Source organism: Nyctereutes procyonoides, unplaced genomic scaffold (assembly GCF_905146905.1).
Source record: "Nyctereutes procyonoides isolate TBG_1078 unplaced genomic scaffold, NYPRO_anot_genome, whole genome shotgun sequence".
Lineage (NCBI taxonomy): Eukaryota > Metazoa > Chordata > Mammalia > Carnivora > Canidae > Nyctereutes > Nyctereutes procyonoides.
The window spans coordinates 32,822,101-32,847,500 of record NW_026575082.1 but is presented as its reverse complement, the minus strand read 5'-3'; the positions used below and the strand labels follow the sequence as shown (position 1 = coordinate 32,847,500).

Below are 25,400 nucleotides of genomic sequence, written 5' to 3'. Positions count from 1 at the left end.
AATTGTGTTGACTTACAGGGGTAGGGTATGGGAATTAAACATGTACCTCAGCATAGGATGAATATCAGCTTATTTTTTTCACTTAGAAATATTACCATGAAGTCTCATCCTTGAACTAGCGCTATGTTTGTAGGTTTTATTTTCCATTCTTCAGAGGTTCAGTCTAATAAGCAATATAATACCCTAAGAAATGATTTGATGGAGGAAGAATCAGAGATTAAAATATGGAACCAAAATATATTTACATGCAAGGCCCCTCAGGATGAGCCATCTTTCTTCAAGTTGGAAATAAGTAGTCCCGTGACCTGTGGCACTTGTGCCTTCTGTCCTCTCCGTGCAAACACCCTACTACACCCAACATTTTGAGCCATGAGAAGGAAACATCACACTCAGACTTTGCTTTCTTGATTCTGGACTGTATTCACGAGGAAAAAGATTAACTGCAGCAGAAATACCCAGAAGAAAGTCTAGTACATTATTTTCCTAGATATGGTTTCATCTGTGAAAATAGCATATCGTCTTTCAAACCTTTCAAACGACGAAAGGTTATCATCTGTACCAACAGAGAATTATTTTTATTATCAAGATAGCATATATTCATTATGGAAAATTTGGAAAATGCATTTTGAAAATGAGAGGCAATCATCCATACTCCTGTTAGTCAAAGAGAACTCAATGGTTAATATTTTGATATGCTTTCTACTAGTCTTTTTAATTAACTGCTTAGTGAAGATATATAATTATCTGGGATCTAAGCAATTGTACAAATACATTTTAAAATATCTCTTCTAACAGATTACAAAAATAATAAGTATTTATTGAGGCTAAGTAAAAAGAAGAAAATTAAAATTGCTTTAAATTTCATCACCATATTTTAGGGTATTTCCTTTTGACCTATTTGCCTGGCATTTTTGAGGCTAACTTGAACAGAAAAGTAAAAAGAAGAAAATTAAAATCACTCTAAATTTCATTTACCGTATTTTGGGGTATTTCCTTTTGACTTTGCTTAGCATTTTTCTCTCTAGCTTACTTAATTCTTAAAACATACGTAACATTGGAAAATTCATATACAATTCCTATTATTGCTTGATTTTTTTTCAGTCTTTATCACTTTAACGATCCCCAGACTCAGTTTTTTCAACACAATTATTATAGACACAAAGCATGTTTACCAAAGAATCATAGCAAGGGGAGTAAACACTCTGCTCTTCTCTGAAGCTTTGCTTTTTAAGAGGGGAAGAAAAGTCTTGTTTAGTAACTCTCCAGTGCAATGTTAATAATGGTGTTTGCTAGCAAGTGCCAGAACTGAATAGCACCAGAACCATTTTAAATGGTCATCATATGTCCCCAAAGCGTTCACCTGAACTGTAAGAGAGGACCCCTCTTGGTCTGAGAATGAAATCAAAGCCAAAGAGAAATAATCAAATGGTGCCTTCTGAGTTTTGGGTCCAAACCAAATAGATACTTACTTTTGTTTATAATGTCTCTATTTTTGAGTTACAAAATTTGATTCATCACTCAGTAGGCTTATATAAGCCTTCCAGTAAACTTTTCGAGAAAGCAGTGCTATTATAAATCTCCGCATGGATGAGAATGTCTTTCTGTTGTTTTAACATGCAAAAGATAATATGAGTGTGCACACAGTTTGGGACCACAATTTTCCCCCCCTATAAACAGTAGATACCGCTTTGTTTTACTTTAGAATTAAGGGAAATAAGTCTTGGGAAAGCCTGGATATTTACTTATTTTGTCTTCTTTTTGTTCGAATATTTGTAGGATTATACTTGATCTTTATCACTTCAAAGTTTTGCCAAAATACATCAAGATAGTGTCTATACTCAGTAGTGGTTTCTTAGAATCTGGCCATCATTTTAAATACTGAGCTAGTTTTTTATTCACAGAATTTTAAAAGAAATTTTGTCCTTGATTGTTGTATATTTTTCAAATGTTCTGGTTTCTCCCTCAAGTATACTTATAAATCATAGACAATCTCTCAATTCTCTAACTTCCAACATGTCTTTTTCCTATCATTTTTTTTTTTTTTTTTGTCTCCACATTCTGGGGAAGCTTCTCTAGTTTGTCATCCGTATCACCGACCTAATTTTTCTGCAATAAAAAAAAATTCTTTTGCATTTTTAGCTTTCCACACTGTCTTTCTTCACTATCTATCTCATCATCTTATCCTAGTATTTTTCCATTATACACTATTGTCTTCTTATGGTCTGCTGCTTCTCTTTTTGTTAGAATTCTTGATGTTTCAAATTCTATTGAAGATGCTAAATAGTTTCCTTTTTGTCTCCTGGACATTGTGAAAGTTCTGCTCTTCTGAGCATTGTTCTCTTATCTGAAATGAGTGTTCTTAAAGGTCATGCATTGTTGTAAATTTTGTTGTGTTTACTCATCTCAAAGGTGGAAATGCAACCAATACTTGCGCATCCTGCCTTTTACCTTCTGTTTCAGTTTGAGTCAAATCTTTGTCTTGGAGCTATACCAAGACAACAAATTGATAATCATAGCTCTTACATTAAATCTTACCTAGCATATTTAGTATCTGATGGCCCTGCCATCCTGATATTGAACCCCCCCACACACTATATTCCTTAACTCGCTACATTCTAAAAGATGAAAAACATAAATAAAACATTAGAATTCCAAGAATTGATTCCTAACAGAATTTTCACCAGTCTCTGTCCCTCCTATGTTTTACATTCGGGACCACAGTTTCTATTGTGATACGTGCCATTATTAGAGTATCCTTTCTGCCTTCCATCCTCAAACTCCTCAGTTCTCTTTGAAAACTGCTATCTCCAAATTACTACGGGCGGGGGGGGGGGGATAAAAGAAGTCCTGATCAAACTCAGAAGGGGAGAGGACTCGTGAGAAGGAAAGAAGGAAAACATTCACACTACTCAATAGCATTAGCTTTGTAGAAAAGAAAGTGCTAGGGGGCGCCTGGATGGCTCAGTTGGTTGAAAATCTGGCTTTGATCTCAGCTCAGGTCTTGATCTCAGGGCCATGAGTTCAAGCCCTACACTGGGCTCCATGCTGGGCGTGGAGTAAAAAAAAAAAAAAAAAAAAAAAAAGAAAGAAAGAAAGAAAGAAAGAAAGAAAAGAGTGCTGTCCAGTGTTTTAGGTTGGCATAAAAATCTGAAAATTTCAACTGAAATCCCACAGTTGAATAAAGATAAGGATCTTTCTGTTTCCAGAAAGTCAAGCTCTCTGAGTCAATAGCACCATAGCGCAGGTGGTCCCACCCCTGCGCTAATTTTTCCAATTATATTCAATCCGCCTTGAAGGAAATTATTCTTAATTCTTTGACACCATGTTGATCATCAGTTTCTGTTTATTGTAAGAATTCTAGTCTATTTTCTTTGTATTCAAACATAGTTAGTGACAGGTTTCGAGAGGTGGTTAGGTGTTAGCAACGAGATGCCACTTTAAAAACCAAAAGTCAAGATTTGCATCACCTTTTTTTAGAGGACATCACATTGAAAGTTTGCATTCAAATTATCCCTTGGAGTGTGACCTCTGCCTATGACTTCTTTACATTTGCGTCTTTACCTGGAAATGGTAACAGGCCTGAGAGGAGGATATTATTTTTAGTCCTGCCACTTGCAAGGCCCTTTGAACTTCTAAGAAGATGCTTAGAATCACAAAATGTAAATCAATCATTTATCATAACGATAGATTTCAAAGTATTATATTTCCATTTGGGGAATTTTTTTTTCATTATCTAAATTACACCTTGGTTCTTTATAAAAAGAATCTTGGAGTTTACATCATAGGAAAAAAAAAAGTTTCTATTGGCTTGAATTGCCAGTAAGGTGGTGTGTGAATGGCCTCAAGTTATACATTTGCAGAGGAAATATCATCCAGATGCTCAAGTCTTAGTTTCTTGGCAGACAACTAGGAACCACATCGAAACTGAGTCTAAAATCTTTAACAAAGGAATTCCACATTCTCTTACCTTTAGAACGGACATTAATTAAGAGAAACAGTCATATCCCCTGTGATCAGAGTTTAACTACTATTAATCAGAGTTCACCACACAATTAACACTTTGAACTGATTAGCAAATGGAAATCATAGCAAGAAATTTTGAGGTTAGATTAGCAAGTGGACAGATTCTCTTACCCAACTCACTGTACCTCATCTTTTAAAAGAAAAAAAATTAAGCACTCCAGTCATAACGAACTGGGCAGATTTTGTTTTTGGTGAGGTGTTTGCCGTTACATATTGCACATAATGTATGGCACTGTTAGGGGGAAAAAATTGGAGTCAAAGTGGCTGGAAAGTTAGGTCTGCTCTGTAGCACTGTGAGATTGTTGACATCTGCCGAGGTTGGAGCGCTCAGTAAGCAGGAAATGGGGTGTCACTCTGAGTGGTAGTTTACCATTATCCTGGCATCCTAATGAAGTGTCTGCAGTGCACAGAGCTTCTGGATGGCATCTTAACGCACGGCTAAGCAAAAGCACTTCTCTCCCTGTCACTGTCATCCATCTGCCTGCACCCTACTGTAGCCAATGGGATGGAACCATGCTACAATGTGCTATAAGCCATTTAGAGTTGCACATTGCATAATCAGTCCCATCAAATATGTAAAAAATGGCTATTATTGGTTATTTTCCTCAAACTCTGGCACCTGGAGTTTGATACATTAAAGTTAAACTTTCCGAGTGCTGTTTATGCTATTAATTCCACTTTCCCCCTACTATCTAAATGGGAATGAGTTGCATCCTCATTGTCTTAAGTCCTGTTAATGGACTGAAAGAGTTGTATGAATATTCATTAAAAAAAACTTCACTGTACATCACACTTGGTGATTTCATCAATTTACAATATAATGGAATGGTCATTTTTCTTTGAGATAACCATTTTTAAGAAAAGGACAAAAAAAATAAATCAAGTTGAATCCCAGATTGGTTGCTTTCATCTTCGAGCACATTATTTAGTTTGCAGTGATTGTTTGGGGTCTTTCAATAGCTCTCTTTAAAGACACAGTGCATTTCATCAAGTGCGTGTACATTTTTAAGCTAGTTTTGTCCAAACTGATGATTCATTTTGGTGCTTTAATATTACCTCCGGTGAAATTCACATGCAGTGGAAGGGGAACTGTCTGTTATTAGGTGGCGTAAGTATAGTAAGGTGTGTGTAATTCTCCAGAAACTTCTGGAGGGTTCGTGTAGCGTCCTCCAGACATGGCCCGCAAGGCAGCTGGGCCCTCATGGCAAGAACTGAAGTAGTGAGATGTCCACAGAGTTGAGAAGGAGCTTTCTGTAATAGGCGGGTGCAACAGGAATCTGCCAAATTAGAGGTGTGTGTGTGGGGGGGTGGGGGTTGGGGTTGGATAAACAAGAGGCCATCACACAATTCGGTTGCATCAGGAATTTTTTTTCACAGACATTAAAACTATGGTAAACATAACAGCGGGGAGGCTTGCACTGCAGCACAGTGGGAAGCTTAAAGCGCCTGCCCGCCTGTGCCTGGCTCCAACCACTGCTAGAAGTCTCCGACTTTCATTAGCACTCAACTGATTCACCCAGATTCCCCAGAAAAGGAGAAAAATCCAAGCAGCCAAGCCCCTGGCTAATTATTGTAAAAGCTCCCAGGTTACAGGATTTTGGAAGCAATAATGGCAGGAAAATGTTGAACCAGAACAAAAGAGTCCCCCTGAAATAGAAGAAGCAAGAGCTGGGTTTGTTGTTTGTCTGTTTGTTTTAAATCGGTGTAGCCTTTGATTTGATTGGTAAGGCAGTGTGTGGGAATACTGGACCACCCCTTTACAATGAAATTTTAGGTGACTGAGCCAAAGCGTGTGCCACTCATTTTGAGCAGTAAAAAGTACAGGTTCATCTCACAAATGACCTTCCCCAACCCACCCCCCGCCTGCAAGTGGCACCCGAATGTATGCAAGCGTATCTCACAGGTCCCTGAAACAGAAACTGTTTCCTCTGGAAGAAATTTGTAATAATTCAAAAATCAATGTCTAGCCCAATGTAACCAGGGCGGCAAACTAATGCACATCACTGCAAAATACTGCACATCAGGCTAAAGTTTTTATGCCACCCCTTAACAAATGGAGTCATTTGAGGAAAAAAAATACCGTTTTTATCAAAGGGACAGTGGTCTGCTGTTGATATCCATAAACATTTAAAATGGTGCTTTTTTTTTTAATGGAGTGATAGGTGTTTATTTTTGCTAAATCCAGCCTTGGGAATCTGGTTTCTTCAATCATATCCCCCCAGCTGCTGTCAGCATTACAGCACATCGGCTTTCCTTCATGTGCGAATATTTCTCCAGACTCATTTGCAAAAGAGTCGAAGCAATATTAAAACACCACATCCAAACCTCCTTTAAACACACAAAGAAATGGGAAAACACATCAGAACTAGACCATTGAGAAAATCCTCCTTTCAAATTTACTGTTTGCTTCACATGCTAGTATAAAATATCCCACAAAGTCCCGTTTGTGATCCATTTGAAACAATCTTGATTTGCTTAAATTGTCACATTCTTCTTGCACATTTCTTCCTAAATGCAAAAATGGCAAGGACTTCTCCTCCCTCTTCATTATAAAAGTGCAGAATTTCTAGCTTGTTTATTCCTAATGGAACACTTGAGAAAGAAGAAAATATATAAATATCTCTTTCAGAAGATTAGTTGTCTCAATCTTTTTAAAAGAGAGGATTTGCTCATTTCTTCCCCCATGGTAAACAACTTGGGCTTTTCATTGTAATTTTCCATTGTCAAATTAATGCATTTCACTTTGCCAACTTGGTCCCATGGTTCTAAAACATTGTACCTTTTAATATCCTTATTTCTTCTGTAAAATATATTAATGTGTATCATTAGGACATAGACAAGGATAGAACCTAAGCATCTTTTTAAACAGATTTGTTGGAGTTGGAGGAAACTTCTACTCCACTGTCACTTAGTAAAAACAAAGTCTGAAAAAAACTTGCAATCCAACAAAATAAAAGTATATTTTATTCCCCATGAGACCACAGTTCCAAGCTAAGGATTTCAAGAAAGAAATGGTGTGTTTTTGAGGCTCTCAAATCAAGCATCAGAAATTTTGTTTGATCTACTGGTAAATATTCTATTGACAAGGTCAGGAACAGAGAAAGTCTGGCCGCCAAGACAGAAAAGAGAATAAGCATTTAAAACAACAACAAAAACAACAATAGTCGAGTTTATCAACTTCAATTTCTAAAAGTACTATGCAGTCCCTTTACAGAATGTGGAGGAAAATCCCCTAACTATAATGAAAGTATGTCCCGATGTTCACCTACCACATATATAGTTCTTCAAAAATTATATTAAGGATATTAATGAAAAAATGGCTAATATTTTCAAGAAACTATAAAGAGAGAGAAAGAGAGAGATGGAGAGCAAAGCAAGCTGTGGCAAAAAACCTGGGCTCAGCAGCTTTCTGGGGGAAATGGTGAAATGTGACTATGTGATTTATAATGAGAAAAGGTATCTACAACATACAATTTTCTACCTAGCTGCAAATAATAATTCATAGTGATGTCCCTTCCAGATAAAAGACCTTTGCTATGTAGGACCCATGTGGTAAAATGATCATGATAAATGTCAGACCAGTGCAGGTAACGGCTTTACAAACCATTAAGATTAGCTGGCTCTTTTTTCCGATGATAACAGTAACCATGCTGTGACTCTATGTGGTAATAATATCTCAGTCCTGATAAATGCCAGAGCCAGGCAGAGGTGTTTATCATTCCCAGTTCAGAAATGCTGACTAAAGTTACCACATGTTGCCTGTTTTTCTTCTTTTACAATAGTCTCACAATTAAAAAAAAAAAAAAAGCTGAATCATAAAATTATTTTATTCCCTATTTCTTAAAGGATTTTGACGCTTGTGGCTATTAACTCTCTCCTGTTCTTGGTGTCACTGCATGGCCAAGTCAGATGGGCTGGCTGAGAAAACAGTTCACCATACTAACCACTCTCTCCTTTTCAGAAGTCTTCTGCTCAAAATGAATAGTTACGGATATGCTTTTAAATATATATAGATATCTGTTAAATATATATATATTTGATCTAAAATACTGGGGAAATATTTCTTAATTCATATTTTATTTAATTGTGTGACAAGTCCTAGTTGTTTTTAAAAGTGAGATTTTTTTAAATCCCCTATAAATTGAATTTACCTACCAATGGAAAGTGGTAGACACATATTCAAAACTTCAAGTCTAGAAAATATTTGTAGGATTTCTACCCTTAAGAAAGTACACAAAGATAATGCTTAATATAAATAGCTACTTGAATACTTGAAAAGGATTACTGGTTTATGATTAGAAAGGTGTCAAATGACTCAAAATGGTAACCCGTGTGTGTGTGTGTGTGTGTGTGTGTGTGTGTGTGTGTGTTTAAAGCTTGTAAAAGCAGATATGCTTGAATAAGTATAGTTTAAAGAAAATTCTCACAGGAGAACTGAATTTCAAAGAAATAAACTAGTGAGCTTTATTTTCTCAGCACAGACTATTGCCTGAGGATGAATTAGTATCATTTGTAAGTTACAGAAATATACTTGGCCACCATGACACCTCCAAAATTACTTTGGAAATAAGAAATTCTAGGGAGGACAATACAATCATGCTTTTCCCATAAAGATTGCTACTGGAGTGTCAGCCATTGCTTTAGTCTTCAATTCAGACAAAGAGGGGCGATGCTGCAAAACTGAGGAAGGGGTGTTTAAGAGATAGCATTAGATTGGTGAATTTTAGGAAATGCTTCATCCCAAAACTGGTTGCGCAAAAGCAATAATACCCTTTATTAAAAATAACTATTAAAACTTCAGTACTTTTTCCAAAATATTCCTCCTTCAATATGAGGGCAATGCACCTGAAGTCCCTAGAATAACATAGATATAGTCACATGGGAAGAAAAAGGGGGGTTTTATTACTTTTCTGAATGCATTTGGAGGAATGTTAAGAATATATAAAGAAGTCAAGAATAATCATTCTAAGGCCTTCAGAAAGTGACTAAATAAAATTTTACATTCATTGACTTAGTATTAAATACATTTCTCAGTCATTTGAATTTTTTTGGTTTAATGAGCTGACACATCAGAAGCATTTTAACAATCAATGTAGAGAATCCCTTCAGCCAGAAGAAACATAAACTTCACTGATACCTATATTATGGTATGTCTTAAATTTAATGACATATTTTGTATTGTATCTGCCCCCATGGATTGTCAAATGAGACAGGAGACAGGGATCAACGTTGTATCTGCCAGTGATTGCGCATAGCTCCTAATTAATATTTTTTCTTTAACCATGTATGTATTCAATACTCTAAAAAAATTATTTAAGAACTAGGTTTTTTTTTTCATTTCCTAATTAATTTCTTAAATTTTCTAATTGTTCATTGCCAGAGAGTAGGAGTAGAAGTGGAAAGAATTTGAGGTTGCCCTTAACAAGATTAGTCTTGCTCCTAACAGCATGCTCTGGATGGCCTGCCTCTTCCTGAACAGGGACAAGAAATGGCCTCTAGAAATGACGCTAGCCATTATGCTGAAGCTTTCCCTACAGGTTAGGGAATCCATGGACTTATGGCAATCAATTGACCTAAGTATTTTCATTACTGACATTTATTAGCTATGGTGAGTTATTTCATCTTTAAAACTCTTCCTAAAAGCCTTCTTTATTCAAAAATCACACAAATATTATTATCTCCTAGAAGGAGAAACTGAATACAAGTGTACCAGTAAGGCGATTCATTCTAATTCTCAGGTGATCCACGCTAGAGAAAGAAAGAGTTCTTACCTGAGTCAGGTAGATTCAGTTCCTACTGTGTCCTTCCCGTCCTGCAAATCACACACCTCTGTTATCAATCTGAGCTGTTTTGACATAGATTATCAACACCTAAAGTCAAATTTACTAGGAATCTGCAGGCATTGAGAATGTGCATTCCTTTTAATTAAATATAAAAGAAGTCTTTTCTGGTTTAGAGGGGCATTGGAGTGGGGTGCGTGAAATCTTGACAAATTGTGAATTACCAACCACAGATTAAACTGAAGACCGTGGTTATTCCCAGTTTATGATATAATGACACTTCTATTTATGATGCATTATACCTACTTTTGAATTATGACCAAACACTCATTGATAATGGACAATCTTCTATGTATATACAAAGCTATCACATGTTGTGGGCTGTTCTTGTTTATAGGAAAGGGTACTGAAGATTAAAATTTATGGCTTCATATGATTTCGGAAACAGCCTTGAACTACGAGCAATCATGTTCCAGAGCCGATAGAGAGGATGATTCAAAAGAAAGATCTTAATGTGAAGTGGACTTACATTTAATGAACACTCACTATCTGTGCATTGATGTGCACTGAAACGTTCAATTCTACAAACAGTCTTAGGAGATATGGGCTTTTTGGCATTTTTAAGGCATAGGAAACATTAAGAGTTCAAGCAACACATCGTAGGTTGCCCCAAATCAAATTAGCAGAACAAGAATTCTCACCTAGTTCTTTCAGACTCCTTCATGATATATGAATTCTCTTAATTCATAACATGAGTTTAAAATATATCTCTATTTGTACCTACTTATGTGTCCTGAATTTGCCCCCAGTTGTTTCTCCCTAAAGTAAATGTAAGTTATTTAAAGAAATGTATCAGGCAAATGTCATGACTTGGATGATTCCTCAACATCTAACTCCAGTTTTATAATTAAAGGCATACTCTCAATGATTTGTACTCAGCTGCAGGGTACGATAACAAATAAAGTGTTATCTGAAGATACTCACTTCTCCTATAAGCCAGGGCAGTCTGACCTAAATTCTGAAATGGTCATGATACAAAAAAAGCATAAATTGACTAGAAACTCAATTGTTTTCTTTCAAATATGGCCCTACTGTATATGTGACTACCATTTTTTTTCATACAGGATGCGTTATACATTCCAGAATAACATTCAGAAGCAAAACAGCTGTGATAATGCTGATCTTTTTAAAACAAAGGGATGCAGTTGTCCTTTAAGAATTACAGATAAATAAAATGAATGGTACTACCAATATATTGGCTGCTGAGAGCATTTGGTCTCTTCTTCCACTGGGTGAATCTACATAACAATGAAGAATTAATTTTGGAATATGATTTAACATGCGGCTATAAATAAGTTAAGAATAATAAATGTGTGGATGATAAGGCCAGAAAAGTGTCCAGGGGTCATCAGATCCAGAGTACTGCACTACAAAGAACTCTTTCTATCCTTGTACAACTTTATCTTATCTCTTTGCAGAAAGGCATTTGGTTGTAAATGTCCTTGTTTTAGTAGCAACATTTCATGCAGATGAATGTAAATGTAACTATCGTAAACTATATTTTAAGAAAAATGTGCCCTTAAAACCATGAATCAGTGCAAAACTATAAAGCTATATCCTTATCATAACATTATAGGTTATTTCACATCATGTAAGAGCTGTTACTTCTTGAAGTAGCCTGGAGTTGTTTATGAAGAAGCTCATTTACAACAAAGTTTGGTATAGTTTGAGAATCTGGGGCCAGGTGAGTAAAGAATCAGCATTAGGAAGATCGTTTACTATCTTAACATATAAATGCATATTACAGGTATTTTTACATCGACATTCTTTGCCATCCAATAGTGGTAAGCCTGAAGCACTACAGAAAGATTTTGTGCTCAGAGATGAGGTTATGTTCACAGCTTAGAGACTGGCAAGGCAGTTGGGATATGGATGGAGCACTAAAACAAATGTATTAAAAAGCATAAACTATATACAAAAATAAGTCATAAGGGAACAGGTTTAGGAATAAATGTGAGAGAAAGGGAGAATTATGGAGTTTCTCATTATTGGAAAGATTTTGTGTAAGTCTCACAATTTACCTAAGAGATTCTCCAATTCTCTGTAAGGAAGAAATTCTCCCCCTCCCGGAAGTCATAGTGTAAAAAAGTCAGAGATATCTCAGAGTCTTCTCAAAACTCTCAATACTTCATAATAATGAGAAACCATATGCTGAAGGAGAAATATTAATAGAAAATGCTGTCTTTCAGATGCTCACTGAATCAATTGAAGACAGTTGACACATCTTTAGTAAGCTGTATACGAATCTTAGCTCATTAACCAGTCCTGTATTATGTATGCGGATTCCAATTCCTCATCTGACACATCAATAAACCAGATCTGAAAAGGTGTCATTTCGGTTTTAATATATCCAATTGTATTTTTAGATGTTCCTCCACTTAGAAGTGTTTGTGTTACTTCCTGATTTTACAAGCTATGGAAGAATGGGTGTGGTAATGATTTGAATGGGAAACCACTGCTTTCCTATAACCTTTTCAAAGATTTTGTTCTGATTACGTTGTAAGGAAAGTAAATTTCTCTTCCTTAGCATTATTTCAGCTCTCTCTAAACCATCAGTTCCCCCTTTAGTCCCCAAATAGAACTTCACCACAAACTTGTGTGTACCACTACTCAATTGCACAATTTCTTAAGTACGTGTGAAACTAGAGAGGGAGAGAAAAAATATTTTTATAAAGAGCCTTCATGTACAATGTTTCTTATAGGCAGATATGGGAACCACCATACACTTTTATAAGGATTCTTAAATGTAACTGAACTGCTCGCCTATCGGATCATCAGTCTCTGGTGATCACAAAGTGTCTATCTAGTGTATTGTGAAATGTCAGGCCACCAGAGCAATTGTACTGTCACCAACTGACACCAACTCAGTTCAAGTATCGACAACTGCATTTGGAATGGTCACTGCAACCAGAAAGAATGCTTATTGCTAAAAATAAAAGGTGACCCAGACCTAGCCTGGGCCTCAAAAAAGGGAGGGTGAGAAAAGGTGTGAATGTTTATAGAGTACTTACTTTTTACTGGTCACTGTGTGAGGTATACTATCTACTATCTTGTTTAATCCCTGAAACTGGCCTTTTAGATATTATTCAAAGAAAGTGGGAAATTTGTCCAAGGCCACATAGTTAATAAAAAACTGTTACAGAACTCAAACCAAGGGCTATGAATTCCAGTCCATGCTCATGTCTTTCGTTCATTCGCTACTTCTTTCTTCATCCACCTAACCCGGTATATGCCGGTATAATAGCTGCCTAGCTTTACAGGAAAACTTCCAGCTAAATGGGAGAACTTAACAGGCATTCAACCCATAGAAATGCCATGTGTAACATCATGTGGATAGAATGTCCTAAGTGCAAGGCAACACAGTCTCGAGAGAGAGAATTCACTCTGTCTGGGGAATTTCATAGTTCTTTCACTTAGTGGTGAAACAAACTTAGTAGTTTTTTTTTTTTTTTCCAAACTTAGTAGTTTTAATTTCTGTGCAAGCACCATGGCAATGACCTTGCATTAACTGAGCAATCCCCAATCTTTCTTCTTAAACCTGAGAAATATGTTCCCTAAAACTGAGGTTTGCTGGATGTAGCCATTTAGACCACTCTCCACTTATCATTTCTCCAACTTAATTTATGGCTACTACTTCTGTAATCCCCGGTGTCAACTTTTCGGAGTTTTCCCTTTTTTGGAAGCTCTGGCATTGACCTGACCATTACAGGTGAGAGATTGCAGTGAAACTAGAAAGATTTCCTCTCTCTTCTCCCAACATCATCTTTATTGCTTGAACCAAGTAGTTCACTCCCAGGTAAATTGTACTACTAGCATCGTGCCAAACCATGCAGAATGTATCCACCTTGTGAATGCAGACATGTACGCATATGTATTTGTATATGTCTATGCGTATATGTGTGTGGATTTATATATAATCATGGGTGTGTGGTATTAGCTTCAGGTGACTAGAACGGGGTATCCAAGTATTCCTAAGAGCTTTGCCCTGGACATACTATGCCAATTTCCCTCTCATCTTTATTGAGTCGTTTTACTTATTTTTCTGAGTTTGTTACATCCCATAAGATCCAAATGGTCCTATGAAGCATCACATTGTCTTACCATCATTAAGCTACAAAGGGGCTCTCTATCCTTTTGGCAGAAAGATTTTATCTGCCGTCTGCTATGATGTTGCAACTGGCTTTTCTTTTTCTTTCTTTCTCTTTCTTTCTTTCTTTCTTTCTTTCTTTCTTTCTTTCTTTCTTTTTTAATTTCTCTCTTTCCCTCCCTTTGTCTCTTTCATTTGCAGTTGTCCAATCCATATTATGTTGGAACTCTTCTAAGAATAACTGCAATTTTGAAAGCTCAACTGTGGGAGGCATTATTTATAGGCCTTTGTGGTTTTGGGAGGAAGAAGAAAAGTTTCCAAGGCAGAGTTCTACTAGGAAGATTGCCCCCCACTCCACTTTAGCCAAATACCATCTTTTGCAGGATATTTTCCTATAATTCCTTATTAGAAGTTTCTTTGCAACAGTGTATTTAAAAACTATCATTTTCTGAACCAACTCTTCCTTACCTCACTATATAAAGTTTATATACCTAATAATGGGTGATAATGAATTGGGCTTTGGAGAGCACATTGTATTAGGAATTGTGTTTGGTTTTAGTATCAGAGACTCGTCTTCAAAGGCTTTGGTACGCACGAGCTGGTTTTCTTACGTTAAACGAACTCAGAGAGACAGTAAAGGACTGGTCTGACTGCCCCACAGATTCAGGGAGGCTCCTTTTAGCTGTGTGTTCCACTCCACATCCAAATGGATGATACACCATTCCATCTACATTCTGAGGAGCAGAAAGGTAAAAAGGCTAAAAAAGCGAAATCAGCTCCCTGCACATGGCCTCACCAGAAGTTCCATCCATCACTTTGACTAAAGTTTCTGTGGCAGGATGTGATCACACGGTCACATGTGAAACTAGAGGAGAAGAGAATGAATATTGGGTGAATGTGTACCTAACGTATTACCCACCTATATCGCCTTTTCCAACAGTGACCTCTTAAGGATCACCAGGAGTTCTGTGTTAGAGGTTAGAGATAGGATATAGAAAGGAAAGGTACCTGAGTCAGTGTATATCAAGTGTTTAAGTTCAATAAATAATTACAGTTCCAAATCCTGGTTAAAATTATGGTGAGATGAATTCTCTAGGTGCTAAGTAAATCAATTCTTATTATGCAATCCATGCCCATAAAGGAAACAAAATGAGGGAAAGCAATCTATGTGGTATGTAGTTTTAAACAACTTCCTATTTTTTTACATGTATATGACTAGGTATTATGCTTTCAATTTTTATTTTTTGCACTTTCTTATTTTATAGCAAAAGCAAAATGTGTTAGGGAGAAAAGATAGCACAGAGTAATAAAGAAGATTATTTCCCCTCCACAAAATCAAGTGAACAATAGAATATTGGTAATTGAATCACGCTGTGTGTCCTCAACTGTTCGTTTCCTATTGCTGCTATAACAAATTATCACAAACTCAGTGGCTTCAGACAACACTAATTTATTATCTTACATTCCTGGAGGTCAGAAGTCTGAAATCATCTTCACTGGGCAGAAATCGAGGTGTAGACCTGTGCTCCTTCTGGGGGCTCTCTTTCCTTGCCTCTTCCAGTTATTAGAGGCTGTCTTCACTCCTTAGCCCATAGCCCTTCGTCACATAGCCATTTATCCTTCTGCTTCCATTGCCACATCATCTTTTCTCTCTGACTCTGATCTTCCTGCTTTTCTCTTAACCACCTTTGTGATTATACTGTCCCCACTCAGATAATCCAGAATAATCTCCCTATTGCAGAGTCTCTAATTGAATCACATCAGCAAAGTCCCTTTGGCCATAGAAGGCAACATACTTGCAGGTTTCAGAGATTAGGGCATGGACATCTTTGGAAAGCCATTCTTCATCCTACCACATCTTATAAAATAGTAAAGCATTTATAAAACTGCTTCAATACCTGATCTTAACAAGAGGATTATGTCAAAGCCATACTATTGCTGCTTCATATTACTATGATCTACATCAGAGCCAAAATAAAGAAACTCCATGATAATGATGTTGAATACACTGATTCTCTTCGGCTACTGATTAGGACTTTAAGTTGTTAAGTCTTTGTCCAAAATTCTCCTAAGAAAATGCCCTCTTGCATTTAGGAAATCTCATTCTTTTCTAACATTCCTTTTATTTGTTAAACTTTTTTTTTTTTTTCAGAAAAGCAAGACTATAACACAAGAATTGAAACTATAAAGTCTCTTGTGCAAAAACTCCCTCCACCAAATCGTGACACCATGAAAATCCTGTTTGGACATCTAACTAAGTAAGTTGAAAGAGTTTTTGGTTGTATCATCATATTCTCATTTCTTACTTAAGCAGTATTTAACTTCAAATCTCTATGACAAGATTTTCCAAAAGTATGTATCTCAAATTTTCCCCTTAGCCAATCTAAGTCTTCCTACAGAAGCTGGAGAATGTACAAGAGGTAGGAAGGAGAACCTACAAAAGGAACTTCTAAAATAATTTATTTTTCCTGGTCTTTTCAACGAGTAGATATTTGCTGATTCATTGACATAACCTGACCCAGAGCCCTGGGATGGATTGTCTTTACTTCATTATCTAGTATAATGGGAAGAGCATGAAATAATTCAGACATGAGTGCAGAACATAGCCTCATCGTGTACAAAGTGCTATGACCACAAATAAGTTACTTACACTGTCTAAAATCAATTTGCTCGTTTGTAAAACGTTGATTCAGATTGGTAAGGTGCCATCCATGTAAAAAGCTAAGGGAAGAGTATGAAGGCAGAGAAAAAGTACGTGAAAAGACACAGAAGCCAACAGAGCTTGATGTATCTGAAAAACAGAAAGCAGGCCGGGATGCTAGAGCTTAACGAACTAAGGGGGTGGTGGTGGTAGGAGGTAAGGTCATAGTGGCAGACTGACTGGCGTCAGATCACATAGGTTCTTGTGGGCCTCAGTGAGAGATTTGGATTGTATTCTAAGTACAATTATCAACCATAAAGAGTGCTGAATTGAGGGAGTATAAAAGATCACTCTGACCCATGGAGAGAACAGACTGCAAAATGGAAGCAGGGAGACCACCAGCCATGGAAGTCCAGACAGGAGGTAATGATAGCTTACGTGAAGTCCTTAAAGACATATATTGGCTATGGGTCAGGGTGGATCTGCTGCTGGTCAGAGTGCAGATGAAAAAGGAAAGGAGAAATCAAGTGTGCGTCATCGGGTTTGGGCTTAGGCAAGTGAACAAATGGTAGTACTTACACAGATGGGTTGAATCGGAAGAGCGGACTGGAAAGCTCCATTTTGGACATGTTAAGTTCAAAATGACTGTTACTCATTTGCTCTCTTAACACCTTCTTCAGATAAAGCAGAGTGCACTACAAATAATGAGGTTTTAGCTTTCACCATATACCTATAGTAATGTTGAAGCCTGATAGAGTGTCAAACAGATCGGACAGTTTGTTTTTGTGAGATTAAATCTCCTTAATCACCTATTCCTTGGGTGATTATTGAACTAATCCTGTAAATTCAATACATGTAATTGCACACACACACAAAATTTAACCAACAGTGGTGCATATAGATTAATAAATGAAATTTGCCTACTGGTTACTCTGAGCCTTCTGAGCAGAAGTAACCAACGTTTTTGTGTATATGTGTATACGCACATAAACATATGTGTATATGATTATTATTGCATTACAGTTTATCATACTGTACATTTAGTTCTGAAGTATTTTGCAAAATACTTCATGGAAAGTCTCCCATTTCATTAGACAGATTTATGTGATTCTCTCTAATGATGACATAGTATTCCACAGTATGGATAGTCCATAATTCGCTTAATCAGTCACTGCATTAGGGAACATACTTAATCTAATCCATTATATAAGTTTCTTTCTTATTTTACCCCAGAGGAGAACCTGTGCCAAAGTTCATACCATTCCTTATTGCTCAAATGTCCCTTCTTATCACCTCCCCATACTGGCTATCATAGGAAACCCAGTGTGGCTTAGTGAAAGGATATTGGGCTTTAAAGAAATAGAGAGAGAGCTCTAGAGTCAAATACTTGTTCTATACTTTACTCCTCTTATGATCTCAAGAACATAAAACTGGATTAAATAATATCAGCCATAGCTTGTGGTCATGAGAATTAAATGAGATAATGCATGTATGTAAAATGCCTGGCTGGAGGTAAACATTCCTCAAATGTAAATTCTTTTCCCTTAGGATTCAGACATATCATGAAAGGGGTTTCAAGTTTCAAGTAAATACTGGAGTGCTTATGCCAGTAACTTTAACTGGACAAAGTCATAAAACAAATGGAAAAGTATACTATTTAATGCTATGCAATACCTAGTCTTGGAGACCTTGAGAAATATCCATTACTCAATCTCAATTATTCCTTTTGTTCCCCCCAACTGAAACGAACAGCTAGAGAAAGAAAAAAAAAAATAGTGTCCGCTAAATCCTCCTTTAAAACAAAATAGAAACACAGAGAAAATCCATCCAATTGAAAACCTCAGAAGGATGAGAATCCTCCCCATTTCTACCACACCATCCCATTATTATATCACTTTCACAGCATTCACCTTGTAAGACTTTTCATTATAAATGGAGAGAAGAGTGTGATTTGCTAGTCACCAACCTTTCTTGAGTGGTGTGACCATATTCCACCCTGTACTGATTTATAAACGAGGTTTAATTAAGCACAAGTGTGTGTACATGATTATATCTTGTTAATCATTTTTTGCTAAGTTTTTGTTAAACAGCCAATCGTGGCATGTCATGAAAGCCTGAGAAGACTAAATAAGAAGATTGTTTAGCAGGGATTTAAAAATATTCATGTTTGAAAGAATCATTAGAATGTTTTCCTTAGTCTTGATGCATTTGGTAGTTCTTCAGAAAATCTACCGTCAACACTTGTATGTAGTGTTTATTTCAAATTGTTGCAAATATATATTTTTTGAAGTTTGTTTAGTGAGGGTCAGAGAATGTAATGAAGTGCCAAAAATTCCACTTGACCTATGTACTCTCTAGCTCTAGCAACAGAAGAGAACTCCATTTTTGCACAGCACTGAATTAAACATCCCCTTGAAAGCAGAGCAACTACCAACTGAGAGCGCTTAATACAGCACGATTGGACTACAGGGTGGATGCCAGTCTTGTCCGCAAAAGCCAGAAATTTTAAAGGGCTGTGATAACATTAAGTATAAGATTACACAATGGCTGCACCAGCTGAATAGTCTCAGAGTCCAGAGTCTTCATTCTTGATCTAACTCAAGGTCAAGTTCTATGCATCTGCTGTGATAGCATGAAACCAGAAATTCAGAATAAGCTATCATCTCAAAATGCCATCAACCAGAAACCTTTATTATGAGCCACTTTCACAAATTGACATTACAGTGATAAGTACTGTAAGGTCCCATAGTACCTTCTGAATCATCACATAAACGACAAGTTCTATCTCTGTAAAGTGTGTGTCCAGTGCATTTTCTTTTAGCCTGCTTCTTTGGAAAGGCAGGAAGACAAAGTGAAGAGGAAGTTAATGAGGAAGGAGGACCTGGAAAGATAAGGGTTAGTTGTTGATGGACAGTAGTCAGAGATTAAAAGCCAGGCAAAGGAGTTACATAAGCAATAGAGAACCATTGAAACTTTATCTATGGGACATTTATTTGCATGATGTGCTCAGAGTTTATGAAAAGCATCCAACACCAGAGGGTAGGGTGAACAAGATATAAGGAGAAAAGAACCCAGGAGGCTACATGGAAGTTGTAGTTGGATTAGAGTGATGAACATCAAGTGGAAATAAATAGCCTAAATCTTGAGAATTTTCAGAGGAAATTTCTAAACAATTTTTTTTTATTTCTCTCATTTCTTTATCCCCATATCCAGCCATCCATGGAGTTAAGTCTCAGGTTTCAATGTTGGGGATTGTGAAAAGAGTCCCTTGGACAGTGATAATAATGATGATAATAAAGCAAAAGAAGATATTGTGGAGAAGAGTTCACCCTTTACTCTATTTTGCAAATATAAATAGGGAGTTGAGGTTATTGAAAACTAATTAAATAGGATGAATCTCATTTTGTCAGATGTGTATTGAATCAAGCTTTTTATATGCTGCTAGTCAGAATGTACCAACCAGCATGGTGGGAAAGCCATATCTGTACTATAGCTCAAGAATAAAAAGCTTTCAAGTCTTCATGTCTTTTGGGCCAGTCATTGTAAGTCATGAGGGAGGCCTTTTATGTAGACAAAATTATTTATGCCAGCCATATTTGCACTGGTAGACACTTGGAAACAACCTAAGTGTCCAGTGACTGGGGAAGGTTTTACACAACATGATAAATGATATCAGCGTACTGAAATGTGGTTCATAGCTAATTGTTGTTGTTGTTTTTAAAGTCAGGGATACAATATCTTATATACTCCAAAAGAATCTAACTATAAATATGTGGAACATTTGTGCAACTGGATAAGACCAAAATTTTTGTTGAGATGTTAATGTTTCTTTCCTAGAGTTCCCCCCCCCCCACCATGTATTGCCATTGGTATAGAAGTATATTGGTATATTGGTATAAAAGGCAATATTGAGGTTAAGAAAACAGGTAAAGAGAGCAGATACTGGAGTTAGGCAGACCTGAATATGAGTCTTGGCTCTACCACTTATGGAAGATGTAACTTTGAACAACTCACTTTCATTTTCTCATCGGTAAACTGGGGATCATCACAGAACCTCTTTCTCTGGTGAGGGCTAAACGAATAGTTTTTTAAAGAGTCTCATACAGTACCTGTCACTTATCATATTCTAGATAAACATTCTACATCAACATGTATCTTTTTCATAGTGAGAGAAATAGAAGATAATTTTTAATGAAATGAATCTGGAACAGTTGCACAAGCTGGGTTGCCAAATATCCTGGCTTCCAGAAAATGTTTTGTCCCACCACAGAATCTTTTTGGAAAACCTAAGTCCCCACCGTGGCCTGACTCAGCCAGTTTCCCCTGGTCTCAGTGAGGCTGATTTCACCTGTTTGGCAAAACACATGACACCTCACACCAATCTCTTGTGAAGTGCCCAGACCAACTCCACCCTGTCCCTAACTCTCCATCAACTTGATCTGCATCTTGTCCCATGTTCTCAGATCAGACTCTTCTTCCCATCACAATGGTGGCTCGCTAAGATCATCTACTCTACCTTGACTCTTAGGCAGGTGGGAGGAGGTTGGAGATAGGGCACAGGTCTTCTGTGCTTCTTGTCCAGAGCCTTCCCTGTTACAGGAGTTTCCAAAGGAGAAATCTCTTGCCTCGTAGTCTTACTTATCAGAATGATTCTCACACTGAGAGTTTCCTGCCAGACAGCACAGCACACTGGCTTCGTGGGAGCCTGGTAAGTGAGATATGTTGAAGCCAGTAAGGCCTTATCTGGTGCCTCAAACACCCTGTGGAAACACTCCCAGAATCCCATCAGCTACATATCTACCTGACATGTAGCACTGATCTCTCAAAGTCCTGGCATTCCTGTTGCCATTACCATGAGTCAGGTGTTCTAGTGATCGCTGCAGTCTTCTCTCACACATTTATTTCCAGGATAAAAATAGTTACCTGAACCTCACAGAAAATTTAGGGCTAAATACAAAAGTATTTTGGCCAAGCCAAATTGAACTCATAAGCCAGATTACCTCTGTGGTGTGAATTTTGGAAGCCAAAACAATCTCAAATTTTTGAGTGGGGAGCACATGAAAGAACATTCAATCTCCAGGTAGGTGTACATTGTCCAGAGGAAGTCAAATGTCTGAGAAAAGAATGGCCATTAGACATGACGAATGACATCATAGCACTCAATGATTTTTCAAAAACATCTTTGGGAGAATATATTTGCTGCAGACTTGAGATGCAAGTAAATATTCTTATAGGAGACTCGCACTTGGTAAAATAGGTTGAGAAGAAAGCTACAAAATCTTCCCTTTTGCATCAACTCTGAGAAAATCGCCCAGCTGTTTGTAGAATTCCAAGGTGAAGGAATGATACGGCTGAAGAGACAAAGCTCATGGAAGCCTGCCAGTCGAATGCCTTCTTGAAAGGCGAAGCTGTTGAGCTGTGGCTATTTTGTGAGAGTAAACTGATATTTAAAGCTTCTCTGTGGTCTTCATGGGTGTTAAATAAAATATTCCACAAAAGCGTGTCAGAGGCAACTCAAATGATGACGACCCAGAAATGCAAGAGTTGTAGGAGGAAACACTGGTGAGGAAAGAATTCACCCATCCTGACTTTTTTAAAATGGTACTGCCAGCATGTCTGATATTTGGAGGGGGAAAAAATGACACACGGCTAAAGAATGAACTGGAAAGCCCATGAGCTCTTGCCCTTCTCTCTGGTCTTCAAGAGCAATGCTGGTGAAGCTCTGCGCCTCCCGTCAGGCCTCCGACTGCGCAGCTCTGGTGTGCTTTGGAGCAGGCTGTGTTTTTCTGTGCTGTCTTCTGGCACTCCACCCTTTTTCTGTACACTTTGGTCGCTCACCCAACCATAATACCTGATAGCCAACGACTTGCAGGCCATGGGTATTTTTCCTGGAAAATGAGGAACCTGTACAAATTGTTATTTTCTTTTTTCTCTCTTTTTTTTCTACCCCCCCCCTTTTTTTTTCCTGAGGGACAAGGGCTGCAAGTAGTTTGAAATAAGCCAGAAGCTTAATAGCTCCTTTGCTTGTGTATTTGAAATGGCACCCTAATCACTTTGAAGAGCTAATGTACTTCCTATGGGCCTGAAATTTCTCAACTGGACTCCCGTGGCAGAATTTGGCCTGGTAGTTAAGAAAATTAATTACTCTGATCGTGAGGATGAAGCAATAGTTCCCAACTCCCTGTAGTAATCATTAAAATGTCATCTACTTAGGAGACATCTTGGCACAGGATTTATAAGGTTTGTGAGCTGGGGACTAAGGTTCAATGATCCTTCCAGTGGTGGATCCTTGTTTTGGAGGAAGGCTTTAGGAGATAAGGTTTTTAAGACAGCAGTGAAATTATTACTGTACATCTTTTAATTTAACATTTGAATGGTAACATTAGCCACTGAATAATAGGAAACAGCAAAACCTAAAATGATTACTGCCCATCTATGACTGTGTTCTCTGTGGTTAGTGGTTGGTCCACCTCACGGGGGTATTTCCTTCATAAGAGGTAATTTTTTTAAGTTTTAAGTCCCATCCTTCTCCACTGTGAATCTTGGCCTTTTACCTAATGGAAAGAAACAGGGATCTGGAATCAGAAGACATAGGCTCAAGTCCCAACCTCAGCCCTTAGAAACTGCAACATTAAGAAAACCTTTTAATGTCTTTAATCCTCCCTTTCGGTCATGTGTGAAAAAGGTCAAAAAAATTCACACTTACGAAAATGTCATCTGTGAAATCCTGTCTGTCCATTCTTTTTGGAAGTCTTAAATGAGTTCCCACTATATTCCAGGCACTGGACTGATTCGTAGGTTGGCCAGGTACAGCCTGCCCTTAAGCTACATATAACCCGCCACTTGTTTTTGTTAATAAAGTTTTATTGGAACACATACACACATGTTTATGTATAGCCAAAGGCTGCTTTCATGCAAGAGCCAGATAATTGTGACAAGTTGCACAGGAATAAAAATATTTACTATCTGACCCTTTACAGGAAAAGTTTGATGACCCCTCAACTCAATACTAGAGGCATAAAGAGGACTCCTATCCTCACTTCTCCTATGGTCTCCTGCCATAGATAAATTAGTAAACAATTGCCATAAATATGGTGCAAAATAGCCATGGTGACACTATGAGAGCACCAAACGGGAGCTGGAATTTAGCCTAGAGAAACCAAAGAATGCCTCCCAGAGGAGATGGCATGGGCTATCTTTGAAGATGTCAGTTTGGCAGACAGTAGGCCTGCTACAAGCAGGGCACTAAGTACGGAGACGTGTAGAGGAGGAGAACAGTGGTGTGGTGAAGAAATAGTGAATAAGAGATGTAGCAGAACATAAGCCCAGAATGTAGTGAACTAGAGCTAACTCATGAAAAACCTTTCGCAGGCTTTGTTGAGGAATTTGAAATTCATTCTGTAGACATTAGGTAAATCATGGAAGGGTCAGAAGCAGGGAGATTTCTAAAGATCACAGTCTTTAGAAGTGTGAAGGTTAGCCTGTAGGAGGGCAACCCTAGAGATAGCGAAACCAGTTGTGCAGGTCCAAGCTAGAGATCCCAAACTAGGGAGGTGACAGGAGGATGGATACAAGAGGCACAGAGGAGGTGGATTCAATGGGACATGCTCACCAAGGGTATGCAATAAGTTAGGAAGGGAGGATTCCCAGGTTTTGAACTAGCTGAGTGGTGATACCCTCAACCCACATAGAGGAAAAGCATATAATTAGAAGCATGAAAGAAGTTGAAAGCTTGGGGATGTGATGTGAGATTCTTTACACTTCATTAGCGAATTCCATTTGAGGATAAGCAATGTCTGTTGGGAATAAGGAAAGGTGATTGAGATCTAAGTATGAATTTGGGAGTCATCAGTTTAAAGATGGTAATGGGGTAAGGTCATGAATAACCCCAAGGGACAGAGTGAAGCCAGAAGAGTACTGAGGACAGATTCCTGGGGTTATATAACATTGAAGGAGTGGCCAGAGGAAGACACCAGGGAAAGAGTCTGAGAATGGCACACATGGTGACAGAAAACTTGGCAAGAGCAGAGATATTATATTTTGTGGTTGAGATTATTACTTCTCCACAGGAGATCTAGTAAATTCTCATGGTAACAGGATATTGGGTAGAATTTCTGGTAATAACCAGCTACTGTTCCATCCTTCATCGTTCCGTTCCTGAGAAATCACAGGAATAAACATAATAACCTCATAGGAAAACCACGTTATTCTATAGCATAATCGGGTCCTGAAAATATTGATAAAGATGGAAATTATAAAGAACTGAACAAGTCCCTCTGTCCTCAGATCATAGGTTCCAGGAGGGCAGAAATTTGTGTCACTCTGATTCTTCTGTATCCCCAGAGCTTAGTACAGAGTCCCACACGTTAGATACACAGTTATTTTTGTTAAACACATGGAATCACAGGATTTCATTGAATGAGAAAATACTAATCTAATAGCCAGTAATGGTTCCAGTTAAGATCAACTGGAATCTTGGGACCTTGCTAGAGTTCAGACCAGAACCAGGGAATATTCCAGTTTGTGAATATTGGTTAGTAAGCTATGCCTCACCTGATATTTATCTTTTCATCATGATGGAGAGAAAAGCAGGTCTAATTGCAAAAGGATCAATATTAATATTGAGATTGAGTGTTATGAGACCCTGAGCACAATGAATGAGTGGTAAAAGAGGCTTCCCCCACTGGGGGTGCGGGGCATGGTCAGGGACTGTGTGACCTCCCATCACGGTGGGAGTCTGTTAGGTCAATTCGCTGCAGTCCAGGGTGAGTTGCCAGTGCTTCTGCTTTCTTAATAGTCTGGGATATGT

The 25,400-nt window shown here is 37.7% G+C and overlaps 1 protein-coding gene across 1 annotated transcript in view; it reads left to right on the top strand.

Annotated features, from left to right (window-relative positions):
- Positions 1 to 25,400, top strand: part of LOC129514562 (rho GTPase-activating protein 15) — a 617,088-nt gene that overhangs the window by 540,912 nt on the left and 50,776 nt on the right. The window contains exon 13 of the mRNA XM_055333243.1: positions 16,103 to 16,208. Coding sequence (XP_055189218.1) covers positions 16,103 to 16,208 — 106 coding nt within the window. The remainder of the gene's footprint in view (positions 1 to 16,102; positions 16,209 to 25,400) is intronic.